This window comes from Myxocyprinus asiaticus, chromosome 37, assembly GCF_019703515.2.
Source record: "Myxocyprinus asiaticus isolate MX2 ecotype Aquarium Trade chromosome 37, UBuf_Myxa_2, whole genome shotgun sequence".
Taxonomy (NCBI): domain Eukaryota; kingdom Metazoa; phylum Chordata; class Actinopteri; order Cypriniformes; family Catostomidae; genus Myxocyprinus; species Myxocyprinus asiaticus.
The window spans coordinates 3,877,514-3,902,860 of record NC_059380.1 but is presented as its reverse complement, the minus strand read 5'-3'; the positions used below and the strand labels follow the sequence as shown (position 1 = coordinate 3,902,860).

At 36.7% G+C, this 25,347-nt stretch overlaps 1 protein-coding gene, 1 long non-coding RNA gene and 1 pseudogene across 4 annotated transcripts in view; all 3 read right to left on the bottom strand.

Moving 5' to 3' along the window:
* The window catches only part of LOC127427609 (vascular endothelial growth factor D-like), an 18,490-nt gene extending 5,728 nt beyond the window's left edge, over positions 1 to 12,762 (bottom strand). Inside the window, exons 1-4 of one of the 2 annotated variants that reach the window (XM_051675290.1) lie at positions 12,066 to 12,762; positions 3,058 to 3,256; positions 1,167 to 1,357; positions 518 to 648 (exon numbers count right to left, since the gene is read on the bottom strand). In XM_051675290.1, coding sequence (XP_051531250.1) covers positions 518 to 648; positions 1,167 to 1,357; positions 3,058 to 3,256; positions 12,066 to 12,155 — 611 coding nt within the window. In that variant the 5' untranslated portion in view covers positions 12,156 to 12,762. Of the gene's footprint in view, positions 1 to 517; positions 649 to 1,166; positions 1,358 to 3,057; positions 3,257 to 6,034; positions 6,297 to 12,065 lie in introns of those variants that run through there. The other variant, XM_051675291.1, reaches the window with a different exon arrangement.
* On the bottom strand, positions 12,400 to 25,347 carry LOC127427761 (pirin-like; annotated as a pseudogene).
* Positions 21,334 to 24,097, bottom strand: LOC127427624 (uncharacterized). Of its 2 annotated transcripts, XR_007894956.1 has the most exons (4): positions 24,029 to 24,097; positions 23,474 to 23,546; positions 23,254 to 23,339; positions 21,334 to 23,108 (listed from the first exon to the last, which is right to left on the bottom strand). It is a non-coding gene; the product is annotated as an uncharacterized LOC127427624 (long non-coding RNA). The 2 variants fall into 2 exon arrangements; XR_007894955.1 differs by lacking the exon at positions 24,029 to 24,097 and having other exon boundaries at positions 23,474 to 23,961.

Below are 25,347 nucleotides of genomic sequence, written 5' to 3'. Positions count from 1 at the left end.
ACACCTGATCAGTCCGATTTGTTGACAAATTATTCAGCCCAGAATTGTGAACAGGATCAACTGATTCACTGAAAACATCTAATTGTAACGACTCAAAGAATGATTCATTCAGGAATTGAACATTGCTGCTAGGCCAGATGTCCAGATTTTCAGTGAATAACATATATAACATATATTTTTCACACAAGGTTATTGTATGTCTTCAGAAGGCTTGAAGTTGCATGGATTACTTTTCTAATTTATTCCTAAATAAACATTTATGGTGCTTTTACATCCTTTTTGAAGCTTGAAAGTCTATGTTCATTGTAATTGCATGGAACAGAGCAACCAGTGCTGATCCAATTCTTTCGAATTTCTATATTTGTGTTGCACGGAAGAAAGAACGAAAACATGAGGGTGAGTAAATGATGACAGAGTTTTCATTTTGGGGTGAACTATCCCTTTAAATTGAATGTTACTCAAAGCTAATATTTCTTGTCAAGGCTGCACCCCATTTTCACATGAGTCTGGAACTGACCCGTTCTTCTTGTGCCTCTCACGAGCATGTCTGCGGATCATTGCGTGTTCCTGGCACATACACTCGGTGTGATTGGCTATTTTCACCAGCACTGGCTCTGGTCCAGATTTATAAGTGGTAACACTCAAAATCTGTAGGAAAAAAGTCAAATGGAACAGTATGTACACAGAAACATGTTAAAATACGATTCTGTCCTAGACTGTATATTGGGTAAGCTCAAAATCAAATTGTCAGTATACTGAATTTTCTGCATATCATTTCCATTTAAAGGTAAAGTGTGTTGGTTTTTTTTATTTTAAAAAGACTCATAGGTTGATTTCCCCAAAAAGTGTAAACACTGTGACAGTGGCACTTTAAAAATCAACCAGCCTGACACAGCAACATTGGCTCAACCAATGGTGTGAGTTTGGGGTGGGACTATCTCTTTGTTCGACCAATATCAGATGAAGGGAGTGTTTGGGAAACCTGTTTGAAAAGAATAATTACTTTTGCAGTTCCGTTTGGTGCCACTAGAGGCAGTGAAATTGCACACTTCAGCTTTAAATGAGCAAGTAATTACAAGTACAATCCGCATTGGATAATTGTTTAAGTTTTGCCAAAACAATGATTTTTTACATAATACCCACGCAATGCAATGAGTAGTGCTCACAGTTTTATTGACATAAGTCATGCTCGTGTTACGGCAGGTAACACCCTCTTTGTTGCAGCAGCCGCCACACCTGAACACAGAGACGCACGGCGGCTTGAAGAACAAGGCTGTATTTGTGCCCAGCTCTTTGGCCACATCTACACACGTCTCTCTGGGCATACACTGTGTCTTCTGCCATTCCTCATCAATGTCTGGGGGAGAAAAAAAAACAGCAGATTAGATATGCTTGGTGTGGCCTAGAGGATAAAAATAAATATTTAATCCAAAAATGAAAATTCTCTACCAGATGTGTATGACTTTCTTCTTTCTTCTGCAGAACACAAATGAAGAAAATTTGTAAGCTCAAAAAAAGCTCATAAATGCAGCATAAAAGTAATCCATACAACTCCAGTGGTGTAATCCATGTCTTCTGAAGTGATCCAAATGGTTTTAGGTGAGAACAGACCAAAATATAACTTCTTTTTCACTTTAAATCTTGACATCAGCAGTCTCCTTGTTAATCCTAATTTCAAGCTCGATTATACTTCCTAGCGCCATCTAGCACTCTGCACATGAGTTAAGTACTAGGAAGTGTAATCGAGCTTGAAATCATGATCGTGCCTACATACTGCAATGGCATGATGTACAGTGAGGGAATCGATTAGATTGCTTCCGAAGACAAGGATTAAATCACTGGAATCTTATGGATTAATTTTATGCTGAGATTCAAAGTTCTGGTCAACATTCACTTGCATTCTATGGAACTACAGAGCTGAGATATTCTTCTAAAAATCTTCATTTGTGTTCTACAGAAGAAAGTCATAGACATCTGGAATGCATGAGGGTAAATTATGAGAGAATTTTCATTTTTGGGTGAACTATCCCATTAAAGATTTGTGCTGATAATTGAGAGGTTGTTGATTCTAATAACCATATGGAAAAACTACTCAAGTATTAAAAACACACTAATGTCTAAAAGGATGTTAATATCAAGAAATGTAACCCTTAAATCTGATGAAAATACTATGGTACAGTGATATACAGTATGCTACTGAATGATTACTGTATTTATTTTAACTTGATACTCCAAGGTTCAAAGAATACCAAGACATTATTATAGTACATGTCCAAAAAAAAAAAAAAAATGTGAATGCTTACTGGTATAATATATGGTATAATGTAGTGTAATATATAATATAATATGGTATAATATAGAAATAAGTATGGCTTCTCATTGAGGTTCAAGTCAGAACTGAAGGCATGCTATTGAAACTAACTAAATTAGCGACATTACTTACCGGTGTTGTGCCGAAATCTGACTCCCCACTAGATTCTTACACCCCGCTACCTGATTGGTCCCTATCCCTAAAGGCCACACCGACATTCACCCTTAAACATAACCATACTAGGGGGTCAGAAATTGTCACAACACCGGTCACTAAATGTTTCAGTAGCGTTTTCAATAACAAGCCACATTTTCAAACAATTAGCACTGTAGCTTCACAAAACGGCATCCTTATCACATTGTACACCTAAAACCATCCTCTATCTCTCTGCTATACGTAGCGCTGGGAAATCTGGTTCTTTCAGACAGTTCATGTACAAAATGAACCAGTTAAAATATACGATTTACTTCTATTTAGCGTTGAGAACTCCAATTCGAGTCAGTTAGTTCGGAAAGTTCATTTAAATGAGCTAGTTCACATAAATGATTCACTTGAGCCCCTCCGCAACCTTAAAGGGACTTTGCATTCTTTTTTGAAGCGAAATATTTAGTTACAGTAATTGCTGCTGTTTATCACTATATTTAGACTCAGTTATATAAAATAGTGTGTTTTCTCAATTTTTCCAGATCGTGGACAGGGAAAGGGACAGAGACAGACAATGTAAATCCGTCTGCGTGTGTCTCAACCTTTCAGCATCTCCGGGCTGAATGAGGTTGCTGCGTAGCGAGTCGACCTGCGGTTCTCAGGCTGATTGGCATAATTAAAGTGCTTCAGCTTCAGTCTGCATCGCCACAGCTTCCAGTCGGGGTATTCGGTCAACATCAGAAGCTCATCCAGACTCGCAGCTTCCCTAAGATCTCGCTCCCACTTCTCCTGGTTTATCTCCTGTGGAGAAATACAATGATAAATGTGAAATGTATTAAGCGATTGTGACATTGGAGATGATGTTTTAGTAAAAAGCGGGATCCAAAATCTGAGGCCTACAGAGCCCCTAGAGGGCAGTGAGGGAATTTATTTTCTGAAATATTTTTGTGTTCCTTCGCAATAGTTTTACGTTACCTTGCAATCGTTTTGGGTTTCCTTGAAATAGCTTTATCCTTCACTTATGTAAAATTAACCATGGTTTTACAACCCCAATTCCGAAAAAGTTGGGACAGCATGAAAAATGCTAATAAAAACAAAAAGGAGTGATTTGTAAATTATATTCATCCTTTGCTGTATTGAAAGCACTACAACTACACATTATATGATGTTTTACCTTGTGAATTTCAATTTGTTTTTTTTTTTGTTTTTTTAAATGTACAGTAATCGCTCCAAAAAAGATGAGACAGGCAATTTAAGACTAATAACAATTTGATGAGTCAAAATAGCAAGGCGATGTGGAACAGGAGATTTTAAACAGGTGAGGCATTCTTGTCATAGTATATAAGGATCCTCCAAAAACAGCCTAGTCCTTCAAGAGCAAGGCTCATTCAAGACTTGTCAATTTGCCAACAGATGCTTCTGCAAATAATCCAGCACTTTGAGAACAATGTTCCCCAAATACAAATAGGAAGGATTTGGGTCATTTCACCCTCTACAGTGCACAATATAGATAAGACATTCAAGGAATCTGGTCAAATCTCAGTGCGTAAAGGGCAAGACGAAAACCACTTCTGAATGCGTGTGATGTCTGATCCCTTAGACATCACTGTCTTAAAAAACGTCATACATCTGTAATGGATATCATGAACATGGGCTTGGGATTACTTTAGTAAACCTTTGTTAGTCAACACCACTCACCGCTGCATCCAAAGATGTAAGTTAAGACTTTACTATGCAAAGCTTCTCTTGGCTCATCTTAGATAGAAAGTAGAACAGTGGAACAGTGTTTTTTGGTCTGATGAGTCCACATTTCAAATAGTTTTAGAAACACAGCCATCGTGTTGTCCAGGCCAAAGAGGAAAAGGGCCATCCAAGCTGTTATCAGTGTCAGGTCCAAAAGCCAGTGTCTGTATGGGCCAGGGGTGTGTCAGTGCCCATGGCATGGGTCACTCACAGATCTGTGAGAACACCATGAATGCAGACAGATATGTACAAAGTTTGGAGCAACATATACTGCCATCCAGCACCGTCTTTTCCAGGAACGTCCCTGCATTTTCCTGCAGGAAAACTTCAAACCACATACTGGCCGAATAAGCAGAGCATGTGGGTGCTAGATTGGCCTGACCATCTCCATTTGAAAATGTGTGGCGCATTATGAAGCACACAATACAGCAACAAATACCCCGTACAATTGTGCAGCTGAAGACCTGCATAATGGATGAATGGGGGAAAATGACACTTTCTAAACTTAACAAACTTGTGTCTTCAGTGCCCAAATGCTTATTTAGTGTTATTAGAATAAATGGTGATGTTTCACAGTGGTAAACACTCGACTGTACATATATATATATATATATATATATATATATATATATATATATATATATATATATATATATATATATATATATATATATATATAAAATGAAATTCACAAGGTAAAACATCATATAAAGTTTAGTTGTATTGCTTTCAATTTAGCAAAGTCTGAAAATATTTTACAAATCACTACTTGTTTTTATTAGCATTTTTCATACTGTCCCAACTTTTTCAGAATTGGGGTTGTACAACAGTAACCATAGTTGATCTATGGTATTTGTAATAAAACCATAAGAACCACAAAATCAATGATACCATGATATCATATTATACAAAATCATAGTCATATTACAGGAAAACTAAAACGATGGTAATAAAATATTATGAATTTAAAAAAAAAAAAACATGGCCACAAGTTTTATTACATAGTAACATCATGATTCATTTGTGCTACAAGTATGGTTTAAAAACCGCACACAGAAAAAACATGTTCTTGTGAAAATTAACCATGGTTTCACTATAGTGAACCTGCAGTAACCATGTAACTTTTTTTTATTTTTTTTTTTATTTATTTTTTTGTGGTATATATATATATATATATATATATATATATATATATATATATATATATATATATATATATTATTGCTACGCTTTCACCACAAATTTCGTGGTTAAAATATGGTGCAGTAAAACCATGGTAAATTCTGTGCTTATGGTTTTACAACAAATACTATAGCTGAACTATGTTTACTGCAGTAAAATAATAATAATAATAATAATAATTAATTTTCATAAGGGATGGATAAAGCTTTTGCAAGGGAACTAATTATTAGAGAATGCAAAAATGATTGTGAGGGAATGCAAACTAATGCTAGGGAAACTATTTCAGAAAATACATTCCCTACCTGTCCTCTAATGGGCTCCTTAGTGACCACATTTGAAATCTGGAAATATTTTCATTTAAACCTACAAATAAACGAAAGTTAAAAATTTTGAGGATTTAAAAAAAAGATGATGATATACAATGACATACAATAAATAAAAAATATATATTTGTGATTCTGCACTATTTCTAGGTCACTAATCTAACAATCATGTTAGGAAATTTGTGGCATTTACCATGTTAACTGCTTTATACAGACGGTCAGATTCCCTTGCTTCCACTGAATCAAATCATGCATGGATCATTAAGGTTTTGCAAAAACTTGTGGAGTACATGTCAGCTTGAGTACATACATACATTTTAATACCTCATACCTATATCGTTTGAATCTTGATCATTTTCTTTCTTTCCAGAAGAGGGCAGTAGTAATCATTAATGTTGGCTCTTCTTGTAGCTGTGTAATGAATCAGTACTACACCAAGGAAAACATGCAGCTGTTCCCCTAGTAGTTCCGTCATGATTTATACGCCAGAGGCAGAGTTGCATCAGGCCCTGCACAGATCCTTAGTTTTACAACCTCATTATAATCCACAGAGTGTTCCTAACAAATGCAATATACTTGACGCCATGCTGAAAAGATCTTTTGAAAATGAACATGTCTCCACAACTTTACAGAAAGACCGAACAAACTCTTGAATCAGCTGAAGAAGTTCTAACATTCTGCTGACTGGACAATCACACAAAGATTTGGCGACCATGAACTCTGGTCTTTGCAGAACTTGTAGAGCTTGTTAGATAATGCACTTTAGGGTTAGTGTTGTCTGTGGATTTGATGTTAGACCATAAAGTTCAAGATGTGTTCTCTTGCGCTCAAACCAGCTTGTGTAGCCAAACACATGGAACACCCTCTGGCAGAGGCCCACTTTAAACAACTGGAACATACGGTCTATTAGCTCAGTATGGACCACCTGTTTAGAAGCTCAGTGAAGACACACACAGATCCCAGGGATTGGAGTTTGGGATGCCTGCCACCAATATGAACAGAAGATCATGGCTGTTTTGCAAAACATTGATTGAATAACTGCTAAGTGCCTGATGACAGCTGCAACATAACCTTTGCAAAGTCATCGGTGAGCCGTTTACCCTTCGTTAAAACACAGAAGAACAAGGGGATGGAAGTTATTGAGTAGATCAAGCACAGGTGGGGTTTGATTCCACATACACAAACAAATCTCAAAGCCTACCTCTCAATCAATACCACATGAGAATGAAACTGGAGAACTGGACCCATTGAAATTCCTATTAGTCAACAGATTCCTAAGTCAGAGTTGTTGCATCTTGTTTTATTATGCAATGCTTTATTGTATTGCTTTAGTTCAAGCCATTTTCATCCAGACGAGATGTCCACGTATATCTCAGGTACTAACAGAACTAATAGATTAAAAAAAAAAAAAAAAAAAAAAGTTACGCTCAATCGACAGCATCTGTGGCATAATGTTGATTAGCATAACAAATTATTTCAATTCGTCCCTCCTTTTCTTAAAAAAATTAAAATGAATATAAAAACATACATCTGGGTTTCAGTGAGGCACTTACAATGGAATTGAATGGGGCCAATCCATAAACATTAAAATACTAACTGTTGGAAAAGTTTAGCCACAAGACATAATCAATATGAGTGTTAACATGAATTTTTGTGATAAAATTGTTTACTAACCTTTTCTGTGTAAAGATATATACAATTTTACTAGGGATGCACCAATATGGAATTTGTGGGCCGATACAATAACCGATAATTCACAGTGCATTGTGGCCGATACCGATAACCGGAATGTTTTTTTATTTTTTATCATTCAACCTGGAACTGCTAGATAAGTAATTTTAAAATAGGTGTCTGGTGAAAATAGGCATTGTAATTTGGACTGCTATTTGAGGTTTGATGGATGTAACATGAACCATAAATGTGCCTATATTACAGATGTATGCTGATTTAAATGAGAAATAAATAATAATGCGCTTGCATAAATTATGGTGCCCATTTATATAGGTGTTTACAGTAATCCTGGTGACTCGCTCACAGAGAGAGAATAATGTTCTTCAAACAGCTATAATGCATTAAACCAAAATGAGGTGATAAACTGTATGTAATGAATATTAAACAACAAAACAAACCCTAATCTCTGTATACATGGTGTATTTTTAGTGCCGGTGTAGTGCCGAACTTTGACTCCCTAGTATCCTTATGATTAGGGTTAGGTGTAGGGATGAGCTTTAGGGGTAGGGACCAATAATCTTAGGGTTGGGGGTGGGTGTAGTGTTGGGCTTTAGGGATAAGGGCCAATCAGGTAGCGGGGAGTCAGAATCTGGCAGCAGTCAGATTTCGGCACAACACCGGCAGCCAGACTGCGAGTGCAGCGGTTGTTTGTGTGTGTTATGAACGTGCGTGCTTGTGCTTGTGCTTATGCACATCTCATTCAAAACTTGTAAACCTTTCAAGACATTCGCATGATGTATTGTGAATGATCACAATCTAGTCAGTCTCCCTACACTCTCAAACTACTTATATATTTGTAGAATAACTATGCAATAGAACTGAAATAAATTGGTAATGAACAACTTTAAATCAATCGTTCTTAATCCGATTACGTCATTTGCAATGCTTAATGGGATTGTAGTTCATTCTCTCATTAAAGACAGTAGTACAGTCTTGTACCTTGGTCTTTTTGTCTGATTTTTTGCTTTGAATCAAAGTTTGTAATGTTGTGATTCACCTCTGAGCTGGTTGGTTTGGTTCATGGCTTAGAACTCTTTTATGAAGGATTTTATTAAATACTTCCTGAACCAAGATGGCTGAAAAAAGTGGCACTGTTTCGCACTATTGGAACACCCAACATTAAAGTACTCTGAGTTCCTTTTACCACATATTATCATGTTGAAATCCGTGCCGTGGATTTCCCTGCCAAGGCAGCGCAGAAACATTGGCACATGCAATTATCGAGAATTCACAATATTTCAGGGACAACACTGGCTTGGTTTTGAATGTTTACTACACACCGAATGTGTACCGCAAAGAGGGTGAAAGAAAACGAGAAAAAGGACTTCCAATTATGCTTTTATAAGCGGAAAAGCCACAAAGCGGACGGAAAGTAAAACAGCCAAGGCCGGGACGGAGAGTACTGGCACACGATATGGAAGTCATCACCAGCGAAAGCTCACATCCTGGTTTCGAGTACTGACATGATCTCCTCTGATCCCTTCAGTATGTTAGGGTGGAGCTGTCTGCTTCCACTTATCCACATAGACAATGCAACAACAAACAGAAATGGCGAGAAAAGGAGGGGTAAAGTGGTTTAAAAGAAAGAAAGAAAGAAAGAAAGACATGAGTGCAAACTGTGAATTTTCCCTCTACAAAGTTAATGAGGTGGAGGCCTCTAACAAGGAGAGGGAGTTCCACACACAGAGAGAAAAGGAAGAAGTGAGACAGGGGTGTGAAAACTGAGTCTTAAAAGACCTGAAAATGCCTCAGGCTGCACAGATACCACACTGCAACAAAGTCATTTTCTCAATCAGTATTTTAAATATCTAAACATCCCTACAGTTATTTACTTGAGTACAATAACATAGTAAGACTTGTTTTAAAAAAAATGCATCTTACATAAAAATCTCAAAAATTTAGTGAGATTTATGCTTAAAACAGGAGAAAAAAAAAATAAAAAATTCACCAATGGGGTAAAAACAAAAAAACTCTTATTTTAAGATATATTCTTTAAAAACAAGTTTTAATATAATATGCATCTTGATGAAGACAAAAATACTTATTAAGAAAATATTCTTTTGCAGCGCAGGCAATGTGCCATATGCGAATTTGCTAACACAGCCTCTTTATGGAGCGTATCTGGCCAACATATTATATTATGCTGTTGCGCCACCACTTGGAACTCCATCACCCTTCTTACATAATCCAGAATTGAAATACACACAAACACACACATATACAGAAAACAGCTCTCAGTAATAGTCGTATAGATTTCCCCGTTGTGTATCCAGACTCAGAGCCCCTTCTATCTACCATCAAAAATATAACCCTTGTTTATTCAAATGCCACATCAGACTTGTTCGAGACAGGAAGATGATCAAATTTGCTATTAAATGAAAAGAAAGACACAGCAGAGAGGCCCAGCTGGCCCTGCTGAGCTTGCAACAGGTCCCTGTTCAGTGAGTCCGCGTAAAATGATGTTATGGTGCGTTCAAGTCCTCCTGGGAAATTCGTACTTACGAGGTCGGAAATCATATATACAATGTGATGTGTGATGTGCGTTTAAGTGATTTTAATTGGAAAGAACGGACCCTTTTTTTTCAATTTCATATTTTTTTCTCAGCTTTCACTTACTAGTGAAGGCAGGAAGCTTTTTAAGCACCAAAGCAACAAAATGAAGAGCAAAGCCACAAAGCCATAAGGTGTACAATTAATGCTTTATCTATCTATTTTATCAAACTAGTGCAGCCATATATAATGATGGGAAATGTAGTTTTGTTGCAAATACTTGTCACCAGCTAAATTAGTCTTCGTTATTTTCATTAACAGTACAAAAAATGCATGCAAGCTAAACTGGACAGTCAAAATCTCCAAGTAAAACTAAATTATTACCAATAACAATTTGCTCCCGCCATGATAAATCTACAAGAAAATCCTGAGTTTCCCACTCATAATTACGACTTTGTGTTGGCGTTCATGTGTGCTTGAAGTCGCAAATACGATCATTCCGATATGACTTGAACACACTATAAAATCCTCTTGAACAGCATTTTAAACTAAAGGTTTTTGGTATGTGTACAACTGAATATAAACACATTATATTAATTAAAACTTAAAGCTTTAGATTAGTTAGAAAGTTGTCAGAAATTATGTACTATTCAGTATCTTAAAGCTGAAGTGTGTAATTTTTTCAACATTAAAATACTTTTTCCGACCCCATCTTAATCTTCACAAAGCAATATCGGCTCAACCAATGGTGTGAGGTTGGGGCGAGACTTTCTGTATTTTGACCAACGGCAGATGGAGCGTGTATTTGGAATCCGTTTGAAAGATCTGTTTATTTTTGCAATTCCATTTTGTGAAGCTAATGTCACAGAAATTACACATTTCAATTTGTGGGCTAATTCGCCTTGGGTTCCCTATGGATTTTCCTATGGGTTTTTATAATGGGATTTTTCAATTTATGAGTAAAATAAGGTCTGTGGTAAACATTACTTGAAGATACTTGGACGTTTTGTTCTACAACATAAATTACACACAGTCACACCGAAAATGTGAATTTTGACGCTGCCGTGTTTTTGAAAAAATGTATATTGCTAACAAGTTGCTAAATAAGAACTAAAACCACCACAAGAATGTCATGTAAGGCAAGTGTGCATGCCTTATGAAATGGAAAACTGTTGTAGTCCTTGTTTAGCAATGTGTTAGCAACATACTTATAATATAACACGGTAGCTTCAAAATTCATGTTTGGATGTTGACTATGTGCAATTTATTTTGTAGAACAAAAAGTCCAAGTACCTTAAAGTAATGTTTACCACAGATCTTATTTTTTCAATATTTCATCAGAACGATCCAAAACACTTTACAGCAAACAACAGCGCAACCCACTGAAGAGACTGTAATGGTGCATTCCCGGAACTCTGAATTTTCCAACCTCCAACTTGAAAATAATGACTGGAACGCCACTTGGAGTATGACATCCGACATGTGACGTTGGTTTAGATCGATTAACCCCCAACCTCAGCAAAAAGAGCTATTTGACATAATTTCCAAAATGGCGGCGACAGATAAGCATAAAGCGGAGCTGGGTTTTGTGAAACATGCAGTATACAAGAACGCGAGCATTTTGTGTTCATGACTTTTATTGGCATAAGAACATGACATGTTCTTATTGAGTTTTAGAGCCAGTTTGTGGTGTTTTGTGATTTACAAATATTCTAAATCATAAACGTCTCAAAGACATCTGCTGATGGTCTCATGGACATCCGAGAGGAAACGTCTTATAGACGTATTGCAGATGAGCAAACAATGCAAAAATATGTCTTCCAGATGTAAAAACACACATCAAATAGACGTCTGGGTGATGTACATGTGATATCAGGGAAATCTTCTAAACATCTTAAAAAGATCAGATTTACAAACACTCTAAATCATAAATGTCTCAAAGACATCTGCTGAAGGTCTCATGGACATCCGAGAGGAAACGTCTTTTAGATGTATTGCAGATGATGAACATGTGCTATCATTTAAGTGTAAAACAATGGGGTAAGAAAAATAAACTTAATTTAAGACATTTTCATTGCACAAAATGGGATTTTGGTAGCAGTATATGTCTATATTAATGTTAGCTGAGGGATTATACTCACTTTCTGAGGTCTGTAGGAGTCCACGGCCAGCATCAGTCTGACATACAGGAGTAGCGACATGTGAAGTGCAGCACATATTTTTGTCTTCATCCTGCTTCTTACTCTCCAGGGTACTGGAATTGGAACTGCAAATGAGCAGTGAGGGAGGCCAGTCTGTACTGTGTATACACACTCTCACACACACTCACAAATCACTGAGTAACTCCCTCCACAGGTTTCTCACACGGGACCACACACAGATGCAGGCTGTTGGACGCCCGGCAGACTGACAAGAGACCTGACACAGCTACCTTAAAGAGTCAAATGGGGTTTCTTCTTAAAAAACACACATCGGTCAGGACAACACTTTGGTGCTGTCATCCGTATTGGACAGGGTAGATTTGGCCCAGTTTTCCACAAATCCAATTGCGTGACTGTGTGTCTGTGCTATCCACCACGGGCTCAGATCCAGTCTTCTCCGGCCACGAGTGCGTGCATGTCCGTCCCGTCCCTGTGCGCTCCAGTCCCGCTCCGCTGTCACCGCGCTTTCTGCCTGAAGACTTCCAGGCTCAGTGGCTCGCACACAGAAACGTGGTTTTAAATGTGATCCAGACCGCTACAGAGGGCAAGGAGTGAAGGAGGGGAGGATGAGGAGGGGTGTAGAGGGGAATAGAGGGATTAAGGGAGGAGATAATGAATCCAGCTAATATCCCTCTAAAATGTAGCAAAGTTGCTGGATGAAAAGGAGGGGAGCTAAGCCGACATGCCCTTTCTCCGTGTGTGTGCGTCACTATCAGGCAGACCCAACAATGCGCTTGTAATACGAGACGGGAATTAGAGGAAGCCTTAATGCAGTGTAATGGGTTGTGAGTGCCGTTCTCTGAACTCACGCTCTTGCCAACTCTATCTGATGATCTGAATGCTTTTACTTTAAAAGCTCCAAAGGAATATATTATCAGTGGCATCAGCTGATTCTCAACAGCATGGTCATCGTATTTACATAATGTGCATGAATTATGTGTTAAAGTGTGGGTCTGAATTAACGGGAAAGAAAACTTGACACTAAGATATTTGACAAAGCAAGGTACAGTATATTGTAATGTAAACAGCTAAAACCCAATAATCTTGATAATATTAGTTACACAATATAACAGAAATAAATTAAGTAAATGGTGAGAAGACCAAACATTGATAATTAGTTATCATTAAAGGGTTAGGGTATATCTTTATGGCCTATATATATATATATATATATATATACAGTATACATATAATTATTATTATTAATGGGTCATTGACAATTAAGGTTGTCTGAGGTGATTAAAAAAAAAAGTTAAATATATTTAAATACTTTTCTTGCAATTTAATGCATGACACAATTTAATCATTAAAAGTTTTCAAACATATGTTTCAAGGTGTAATATGTCAACCTGCATGTTTGATACACAACATGATAGATTTGGTGGATAAAGGTTTTTTCTTCTTCTTTTTCTTCTAAAGTAGTAAACAAACAGAAACTTATTGTAAACTGTTACCTATATTTCTACATTTAAACCATACATTGTGAACTGTACTGTGTATATACAGTTGCAATCAAAATTATTCAACCCCCTTGACCAGCAATACATTCTGGTGATGTGAATTAAAACAGTAAACAGTCAAAGTAAGTTTTTAATACACATTTGAGTGATTGTGAGTTCAGTTTACCCAAATATTAAAATAAAAAAATAACTAATTGCCATAACTAAATAACTAAATAACTAAAACTCTTCACAAATGTCATGTCAAAAATATTCAACCCCCTAAGTCAATCATTTGTGGAGAATCCTTTATCCTTAATAACAGCAAATAAATGTTTCAGGTAAGTGTTCTCAGGCATCAGACACCTCTCTATTAGAATTTCTATACATTTCTCATGAGCAAAAGTTTCCAGCTCATTGACATTCTTTGGTTTCCGTGCTGCCACTGCTTCCTTGAAATCCCCACAAAGGTTTGCAATGGTATTTTAATGATGGACTGAAAGGGCCATTTAAGGACATTCCACAACCTATCCCTAAACCAGATTTTGGACAACTTGGATGTATCCTTGGTGTTATTGTCTTGCTGGAAAGTTCATTGATCACCAAGCTTCAATTTACACACTGAAGGCATTACATTTTTCATGCCAAAATGGCCTGATACCTGAAAGAATCCATGGTGTCAGTCACACAGTCAGGATAGCCGTTTCCTGCAGCCGCAAAACACCCCCATAACAGGACTGACCCACCTACATGCTTGACTGTGGGGATGGTGTCGTTCTTGACATCACCTTGTAATCTTACTCCAGACGTACTGCTGACCCATGGGTGTAAAACTCATTTTCAGTTTAATGTCATACGTCTATAAAACCTTCTTCCAAGACTCCACAGGTCTTTCCTAATTACTTCTTGAATATTCAAGTCAACATTTCCCTTGGTGAAGTTTTCTTTCTTTCACACCCCAAGAAGGTTGCTGTTGTACCATATTTAATAAATGTATGAATGATGCTGCCAACTTTGTCTACTGGAAATTGAAATGCCTTGGAAATGTACCTTTAGCCATGATCTTTCTTGTGTAATGAAATAATCTCCTCTATTAGCTTTTGAGACAGCTTATTTTTAATTGCATTTTTTGCATAGAAATACATTTTTGCGTACAACGCTAAACTTAAATGTTAAAACTTAAATAAGTGCCATTGCAGATTGATGACTTAATATTGTTTTTAAAACAATTACTTATGTAGCCTTACATATTTAAGAAACAGCTACATGCAATAGGGGTTGAATAATTATGACATGGCAAGTTGTAGGCACACAAAATCACACAACACAAAGCAACCTTTGAGAAAAGCTTAGAATTTTTGACCAATCTTTGTCCATTAGTGGCTGATCTGTAATCTCCAATGGCCCGATCAGTCTCTTCCTGTATGTTCATGACAAAGAGTCCAAAAATGAATAAGTAAAACCCCTGGTTTTAGAAAAGTCAGAAAAACGTATTAACATACATAGCCATAAATATTAATGTTTTGATTACCATATAAACACACTGATAAAGAAATTACTAATAACCTACCATACTGAACTACAGGCTCTTTAATGGGTTCACCAAGAAATTAACACAAAGTGAGATATCTCAACTGCCTAGAAATAATAATAAAAAGTCAATAAAGAGACAACTTTATTTAAGTCTCGCACAGGAACATGAGAAAAAAACAACGACCTTGTTTTCCACTCTGATGCATTCACCTTCATCTTCAAAAACCACAGTGTGGTCTGGCTCAGTTGTCCAAGGATCTTCATCTGGGTCTGAGGGGAAATCAAATAACGAGCATAAACACCACAATCCTTTACAAATTATGCTAGAATTCCTCAAATGATGTCAAATTACTATACCTATCTAGCAACTCAAGTTTGATGGATGTTCGTTGAGTGCCAGATACCCCATAAACCAGAATAAATCTGGAAGAATGTCAGCAAGAGATATGTTTTGCCGTGTTAAGATGGTCCCTCTCAACAAGTCGGTTTCTCAACACCTCCTTAATCTACGCTAAATTAATTTCAGTGAATAATAAGGATTCAAGATTTGTTTAGACATGCTTTGAAGTCACAGGTGGAAGATTGATAGTTAGTGAATTTGTGTATAATCTCCCACAACCTGGAAATCATCAAATTTGAACCAACAAATCAACAAATCAAACCTTGCTTTGGCAATCTCATTTCTCAACTTGAGGGTTTAGAGTTGCCATTGGCACATGATCACAGGAATAGTCCGAATATCTGTCAGATGTCCAAGAGAGGGATGAAGCGAGAGAGAGAGGAAGCGAAAAATAATCATAAAGCACCTGCTCAAATATCAAGGACAAAAACCTGCTGTGATACTGGGATCCCCAGCAGGAGGATGAAGGTTTAATTTTATATAGTTTTCATTTCAACTCACCAGTGCATAAAGAACCTGCGAGGTTGCAGATAAAAGCTGTCCAACCTGAAAAACAATAACTGAAAATATAAACTTTGGAACAATAATTATATAATATAGTATGTAGTGTGAATTCAGGTTTCTTTTTGACATTGAGATTAGCAAAAAGTGGCCCTATTCACCTGAATTTACCCATTACTTTATTATATTAATATACTGTATAAAGCGGGATCCAAAACTAAATTATTTTCTGAAATACTTTTGCAATCCCTTGCAAAAAGTTTTACTTCCCTTGCAATCATGGGCATCATTTAGGGGTGGGACAGGTGGGCCATGTCCCCACCACTTTTTGAAATAGCTTTCGTTAGGTAAGTGTCACAAGAAACTCCTCAAAGCAAAATGCAAACAGTGTCCCTGCTCATGATATACAGTTCATCCACTAATGTCCAGACTTAATCTTTTGTTAAATTAAAAAGTTATATTAGAGCAGATTAAAACCCAGAACTCCTACAGTAACTTGAGGCCAAAACTTTACCATGAGACCAATCAGTAATTTTAGTTAAAACCTTTGCTAATCCAAAAGAAGTGAATAAAAAAGTCCCCACTACTTTTCAAAACAAATGACGCCCATGCTTGCAATTCATTTTGCATTCCCTCATAATTATCTTGGGTTCCCTTGCAATAAATTTACAGTGGTTATTGTAGTAACCATAACTGTTGTAACAATGGTTAAGTTGGTAGTTAAATCATAGTGACCACAAAATCTACCATGGTTTCAGTACAGTATCCCTTTCCCCCCCCATTATATTTGTGGTTCAAACTGTAGTAATAAAACAGGAAAACCAAAATTACAGTATGGTAATAAAAATCATAATCATCAAAACCATGGTAAATTTTGTGTTAACTATGGTTTTACTACAAATACCATAATTATATTCTGGGTACTGTAGTAAAACCATGGTTAATTTATAGTGAGGGAACGGCAAACTATTGCAAGGAAACGCAAAACGTACAGCGAGAGAACGTAAACTATTTTAAGAGGATGGAAAAATCTATCCAAAAACAAGTTCCCTCCTCTTCTAAGGGGCTAAGTACAAAAATCCACATGTGAAAAACCTTCTATTTTGCATTTTCTAATGTAAAACAATATTTATAACACCATTTGTGGCAATAATGTTAATTAGGCAGAAATGTGAAGCCTATAAAATTTTAAATGCACTTTTAATGCATTTAAAAGTGCATTACTTCTTCTTAAAATTTCTTATTAATTGTTCAGACATTAATTCTTCTGTTAAAACTCGTGTATTATTTGAGCTGTAAAGTTGTTTAAATCATCGTTTTTACAGTCACTTTAGGGTTTTAGTATTTACAGAGAAAAGGTTAGTAAGTGATTTTATCACACTAAAATCATGTGAACATATACAGTTGTGCTCAAACGTTTGCATACCCTGGAAGAAATTGTGAAATTTTGGTATTGATTTTGAAAATATGACTAATCATGCAAAAAAACTGTCTTTTATTTAAGGATAGTGATCATATGAAGCCATTTATCATCACATAGTTGTTTGGCTCCTTTTTAAATCATAATGATAACAAAAATCACCCAAATGGCCGTGATCAAAAGTTTACATACCCTTGAATGTTTGGCCTTGTTACAGACACACAAGGTGACACACACAGGTTTAAATGGCAATTAAAGGTTAATTTCCCACCTCTGTGGCTTTTTAAATTGCAATTAGTGTCTGTGTATAAATAGTCAATGAGTTTGTTAGCTCTCACGTGGATGCACTGAGCAGGCTAGATACTGAGCCATGGGGAGCAGAAAAGAACTGTCAAAAGACCTGCGTAACAAGGTAATGGAACTTTATAAAGATGGAAAAGGATATAAAAAGATATCCAAAGCCTTGAAAATGCCAGTCAATACTGTTCAGTCACTTATTAAGAAGTGGAAAATTCAGTGATCTCTTGATACCAAGCCAAGTTCAGGTAGACCAAGAAATATTTCAGCCACAACTGCCAGAAGAATTGTTCGGGATACAAAGAAAAACCCACAGGTAACCTCAGGAGAAATACAGGCTGCTCTGGAAAAAGACGGTGTGGTTGTTTCAAGGAGCACAATACTTGTTGAGTCCTCTCCAAACATAGCGCTTATGGTTGTGATCATAAAGCTCTATTTTGGTCTCGTCACTCCAAATTACAGTGTGCCAAAAGCTGTGAGGCGTGTCAAGGTGTTGTCGGGCATATTGTAACCGGGCTTTTTTGTGGCATTGGCACAGTAAAGGCTTCTTTCTGGCAGCTCGACCATGCAGCTCATTTTTGTTCAAGTATCGTCAAATTGTGCTCCTTGAAACGTGAGAGCTAACAAACTCATTGACTATTTATACACAGACACAGATTGGTGCACAGATAAGTGTCTCACTGTAACCCAGATTTCTGCTTTTTTTAAAGAAAAGGAGTTACGTATTATGCCAACATGATGCCACAAATGCTGTTGATTGAGCTGAACTTGTATTAAAATATATTCCTTTTATATTAAATTTTTAATTTCAAATGATTTTATTAGCATAACAATTTGAGTGAAAAGTTGAATTGAAAAAATGGATTTGATTTTGATTCCCAGATTTTCAATGTAACCCTCACTTTATAAGTCTGACTATCCAGGACCAAAACATTTTATGGCCCAAAATCCAGCAATATGATCAAATAAAGAGCTTTTTGACTTCGATGAAGTCCTTCAGCAGATTCTTTCACATTGTGATCTAATGATAACTAATCAATTCCTCTCATCTGACCTTCTCTTGATATGACTGTGATGATATGAGCCCATTCTGACGTCACCTAATGGTTTTTTTTTTTTACCAGATGATTCTACATGTGGGCGTGCACATGACCAGGAAAGAAAATTCTGGCTCATCACCTCTAACTGTTTTTTCAGAGTCCCTGCATGGTGCTTAGAGGTTACTGTCTGATTTAGACAACAAGCACTGATGCCAGTCAGTGTATTTATGGGCACTGCATCAGGCTGTATGGGCAGTGGCTAATTGTATTAGTTTAATATCTAATGCAGAATGGTTTATTTGGTTCATATATGAAATTTTGCCTTGCAACTCTGCCAGATGAATTCATTCTGAGGTAAAGAAAGAGACTCTGACTCTTGAAGTGACTCAAAGGATGCAGTATGACCTCTTTCACCATAGTTGCAAAAGTGACACAATACTGTCTTTTCCCCAAAAATTTTAAGAGTGAGTTATGATGTTTTACAGTCACGTATTATGCAAAGAAAGAATACAAAACCATGTGTTTTCGTTTAATGACTAAATTGTGAGAAAGCCATTTAATTTCACTCTGTTTGTGTAAGCAACTGGACTTCATGACAAACTCACTTTCCCTAACATACACATTATGGATGTAAAAATCTCAATGTCAGTTTTTTTTTACCTTTAGGTACAGGCTGCACATGCTTTGCACCTTCCTTCAGTTTAAAGTCCAGGTACATGGTTGGAGTTCTTGTGTAAATATTTGACAGAAAAAAGAAAAGAATGTCAATGCCCAAAACAATTTTTTTTTTTTTTTTTATCTTTATCTAAATTATAGTTTACACTCTATGACTTCTGTGACAAGAAATGTTTATGTTCTCCACTCAACATATATTTCAATATCAGCTTTCTTTATTGCTACAAGACAGGAAATAAGAGAGATTGTTGAATATTGTTTAAATTATGAGCTTGAACAGATGTAAAAACATTGTGTGTGAGTTTCAGCACAAATCTGGGTACAGTAAGCCCGAGTGTTTGGCTGACCCACATTTAACTTTAGCAATGCATCCACCCATCTGCCCTGGAGAAACCCTCCACAACCACATTTTACATTTAAAAACATTTTAGAAAACCACTTCCACTCAAGCCTGCTCCAAATTTCCTGCTGTTGTCTGAGAGAGGGGACAGAGGATGCCCTCGCAGCAGCAATTAGTGTGCTGGACTCCAGTATCAGATAGTAAAAGGAACATTCCGGTTGGCTGGAACATTTCAAAAGGAGCTGGCCGCTCACATCAAGCATTAAATGAATAGTTCACCAAAAAATGAAAATTCTGTCATCACTTATATGTCGTTCCAAACCCGTATGACCTTTCTTTCTATGTGAAACACAAAAGGAGGAATTTTAAAAGGATGTCCCGTTCGCTGATTTCAGTGCAATGTCAGTTGACAGTAACTCGGTTTCTAATTTTTTAAGTGCATTTCTAAACATTTGACTAAAGAAATTGTGAATCATTGTGTGTTTCCATCCTGAGGGAGTAGCTCAATGACTTCCTAGCTTCAGGAGAGTTGTATTTCCCGGTATTGGAGCAACAACCAGCTGTGGGACCTTATGTTCATGTGCACAAATGGTCAAAACATGTCCTCTTTTGAAAACGGTGAAAAATCCATCGTATCCACCTCAAGAAAATCCACCTCTGCCTAGCGCATAAACTTTTAAACGGATTTTGATAGTTTATGCGCACATCAAGCGTTCCCATTCAGGTTTTATGAAGTGCAAATTTAAATTTCACATAAAAATACACTGAAGAAAATGCTTTGAATTTACATGATTTAAAGGAATAGTTCACCCAAAAATTTACATTCTCTCATCATTTACTCACGCTAATGCCATCCCATATGTGAATGACTTTCTTTCTTCTAAAGAACAGAAACAAAGATTTTTAGAAGAATATCTCAGCTCTGTAGGTCCAAAAGTGAATTGTGACCAAAAGCTTCAAAAAGCACATAAAGGTAGCATAAATATAATCCATACAATTTCAGTTGTTTAATCAATGTCTTCTGAAGTGATCCAGATGATTTTGGGTGAGAACAGACCAAAATATACTGTAACTCCTTTTTCACAGTACATCTTGCCATTGCATGCGCAGATCGCTAGATGGCGCTATAGGAAGTGTAATCGAGCTTGACATCATGATTGCCAAAGAGACTGCTGTCAAGATGTAGAGTGAAAAAGGAGTTATATTTTGGTCTGTTTTCACCCAAAACCAACTAGATCACTTCTGAAGACATGGATTAAACCACTGGAGTCATATGGATTACTTTTATGCTGCCTTTATGAGCTTTTTGGAGCTTCAAAGTTCTGGCCACCATTCAGTTGCATTGTATGGACCTACAGAGCTGAAATATTCTTCTAAAAATCTTTGTTTGTTCTGCAGAAGAAAGAAACTCATACACATCTATGATGGCATGAGGGTGAGTAAATGATGAGAGTGTTTTCATTTTTGGGTGAACTATTCCTTTAATCATGTACATCGGTTCCACATGAATCAATTAAGTTACATTAACAAATTTTTTTTTTTAAATGACCCAATTAAGTAGACTCAAAGTGAATTTATATGTGTCCCTAACATTCATTCCTTTTAGTTTTTCACAATCATTTTGTGTCACTGATTTATGTTATGAGGCTATGCTGGTTAGCTAACTTTTAGCTAGCATTAGCATGCTAAATACTAGGTGGAATTGCTCCTTGAGTAAAGCAACATGCCATATCTTTTTTGTGTACCCGTCCTTTACGTAAGCAAAGGTTCCACTCTTCACCACAATGGTAAACCTGCGTAACAGAATCGTTCTAAATCCCAAAATAACTGAACATTAAACACAATCAAGTCTCCCCTTTTTCTCATCTTGCTCAAATATATATAAAAAACACTTAATTGTAACATATTTTCTCTCCCCATAAAGTCCCATGCAAAGCATGCTGTAAACTATAAATTAGAGGTCTGCGCAAAAACTTTTTATTTTTCTGTTCTTGCTATTATCAGATGATGCGTGACCTGATGCTCATCTGACTTGCCTGAGGCTGGTTTCTTTACAGCAAATTGACCATTTTATATTCCGAATTACACACCCTTTGATTACACAATGTGCCCATGCTTTGCTCTTCCATTCTTCTTAAGCCCCGTTGACTACCTGCCAGCTCTAAATATTCAATGCTGTGTGCACATTTATTTTATGTTGTAAAAAAAAATAATAATAATAATATATATAATATATATATGTATATATATATCCACATCAGATTTTCAGGCTATTCTCTGACCATCCACTCCCGCCTTCAACTTGGAAATTGAATCCCATAAAGCAAGAAATCTAATCGGGTCCCGTGGGTCGTGAGGAAGACCTCTACTACAACACCTCTGCCTATTTAGTTATGTCAACAAAAATGATTCATGTAGTCCCAACACAAATAAACTAAACCTTATATAGTGTAATCTAGTCGAGTGCATATTTTTGATACATTAATCGAAATCAAGTAATTTTTATTTGTACAGCGCTTTTCACTACACAAATTGTTTCAAAGCAGCTTTACAGGAAATCATACATTAACAGAAAATGAAACTGTAATATCTATAAAGTCTTACAGTGATCATTGTGTAGTAGTTTGATTAAATATGATTGTAAATTGTGTATAGAAATTAAATAATAATTGTATTGAGAACCCCTGTGAGCAAACTGAAGGCGACTGTGGCAGGGAACACTAAACTCCATAAGATGTTGGTTAATGGAGAAAAATAACCTTGGAAGAAACCAGACTCACTGTGGGGGTCAGTTCCCCTCTGGCTAACAGCATGAATATTATGTCAATATTACTTAGTTATGTGCAGTGCAAGTCATGGTTTAAAATTAGTAAACTAAGTAAATGATAAGGGCCGACGATTTTGTATGAACTGTAAGATTAATGACTAATGTCTTTGAAGTCCATCCTGGATTAACTGCAGAAGTTCACATTGATGCATTGTCCATTGTTATTTGGCTGATGAAGGCTTTTGATGGCAAATAATTGAAAGTTTATGTATTCCATTTCAAGAGTGTAGTCCATTATTAGACCAAGGTGATGCAGGCAGAGATAAATGATGAGGTGCATCGCAGTTCATGTGGGGTTCATCCTAAGTCCAAGGTTCAGGCAGTGGCATATGAAGTATCCGATGTCTTACAGCTGGAGTTGGCATCAGTTCATCCTCTGATGTAAAAAAACTGAAGTGATGTCTGGCTAGCACCGGCTGTAGTTTGTCGTCATCTCTCAGTGACACGTAGCAGTGGAGGAACGGAGCTGGATCTGGCCGGCTCTGGTAACCTCAGGATATAAATCCCAAGGCTGAGAAATGGAAACAAAAAATTAATATTAGTGTAGATGCCATTCAACTTATTGCAGAGTTATAGATCATGATAAATGTTTCTGGTTCCGGCAGACCTAACTAAAGCAGCCTAATTGTGAGTTGATGGATAAATTAGGTGTATACCTGGCTAAATAGATGTGAGTGTGTCTGCATCCCGAACAGTGCTAGGGAGATTATTCCATAGTTTAGGAGCCAAGTATGAAAAGGATCTACCTCCAAAAGCAAAGAAAACAAGTTTAGAAGAGAAACACAATTTTGTTGTGAAGATCACACATGATATGATTTAGTAAATCGGACAACCTGTGTCTTCCACTTTTTTTTTTCAATGTAGCAAGTGACTCACCTTAAAGTTTAAAAAGGACCCAAAAGTGTCATAAAAGTAGTCCATACAACTCGTGCATCATTTTCCAAGTCTTCTAAAGTTACACAAATAAGAGATTTTACAGACCATCAAATTTACGCATTCATAAGTGCATGAGAACCTGAGTTGTGCACACAAGAACTTGAGCTTTTTGGCTTTTGAGCCATTGTAAACGAGCTTCTCTCATGTGAGTAAATGATGACATAATTGTCATTTTTGGGTTAACTATTCCTTTTAGAAATATTCTTCAATGTTAGCTGCTCGCAGTTAAATCATAGACATAAAACAGGCAGACAGAAGCACATTTTTGTGAAATTATGAACATTGATGATAAACAGACAAAAGTGTAAGAATCTCTCTCTCTCTCTCTCTCTCTCTCTCTCACTCTCTCTCTCTCTCTCTCTCCCACTCTCTCTCTCTCTCTCTCTCTCTCTCTGTCTCTCTCTCTCTCTCTCTCTCTCTCTCTCTCTCTCTCTCTCTCTCTGTGGTTTGGTTCAAAGAGTTTATAATAATCATGAAGAACATGTTCTATATCACCTGAAAAAAAGCAGAACTCTTGGCTGGGAAAATGAGCCATACTTCAGATTAGTGCTTCAGTATATCAGAAAACTACAGAGAGATAATGATATTGTTTCAGCCTCCACTTTCTGAATCCAGTAAATTGCTTTTTTAAAAAATTGGCCCCATGCTTCAATGTGCAGCACCTGTGCTACAGTAACTGTTGGGCCAATGAAGAACCTTAAAACAGGATTCCCACACTTTTTTAACGATTAATTTTCCATTACTTTTTCAGTCACTGTGATCTGGATAAGTACTAGATTAGGATTTTAAAAATTATTTAAATTCAGACTTATTTGCTATTGCAGCGTTCAGAGCAATTTGTGAACCAGTTGACTGATTCATTATAAAGAATCAACAAATTAGACATCGCTTTGGGTTGCAAGCTTTGACACATTGCTTGCAAGTTTTGCTCCACAAACATTTAACGGCATTCACAAGATTACTAGCATTACGTCGTCATGACAGCGAAGTTGCGAAATTGGATATAATTTTACACAGATGTGGTTAGTAAGTGATTCTATCACACTAAAACCAAGTGAACACATATTGTTTACGTCTTGAAGCTATACTTTTGAAACAGTGAGTATTTTAACGTTTATGATTGGCCCCACTGACTTCCATTGTAAGTGCCTCACTTTAAACCAGATTTAGCTTTTTTAAAAGAAAAGGAGGGACGAGTTGAATACAATTTTTGTCTTAATCAACATTTTGCCACAAAATTCTGTCAATTAACCTTTACTTGTATTGAACCTAGAACATTGCTTTAGAATTTCTTTGCCAGGTCTGGAAATCACAATTTAAAACTGTCCTAATATTTCCATGTTTTACTATGACAGTGGGGACCCTGTTAAGAAACAATACACAAAACTGGTCTCAAATCAGTAACTTAGACTAAACACTAACCTTTACTCCAAGTGCTTCCGCTGAGATGACAGCCATTGTGACTCCATATTTGCTCGGTTTGGGAATCTCTTTGCCCTTTAGCTCCTGGTACTGCGGCTCCACCATCTTATCTGCACTCTTCAAGTTCACCCAAAGCTGTAGGCCGTGAATGGGTTCATAAGACACTGGCATCTCAGCATGAATCACCCTGCCGCCATCCACTTACACAACAAACCATTTCATTCTGTTTATATCGCTAAAAGGGAAATAAACGCTGAAGTTACGTAACATGATTGAATACGATATTACCATTTCCACTGGCAATCAAATATCTCACTTTTACTGTTCTGCTATTCTAATCTATTCTATTCCGTTTCAGTTTAAAAACGTAGTTTTCAGGTTCCTTACGTCAT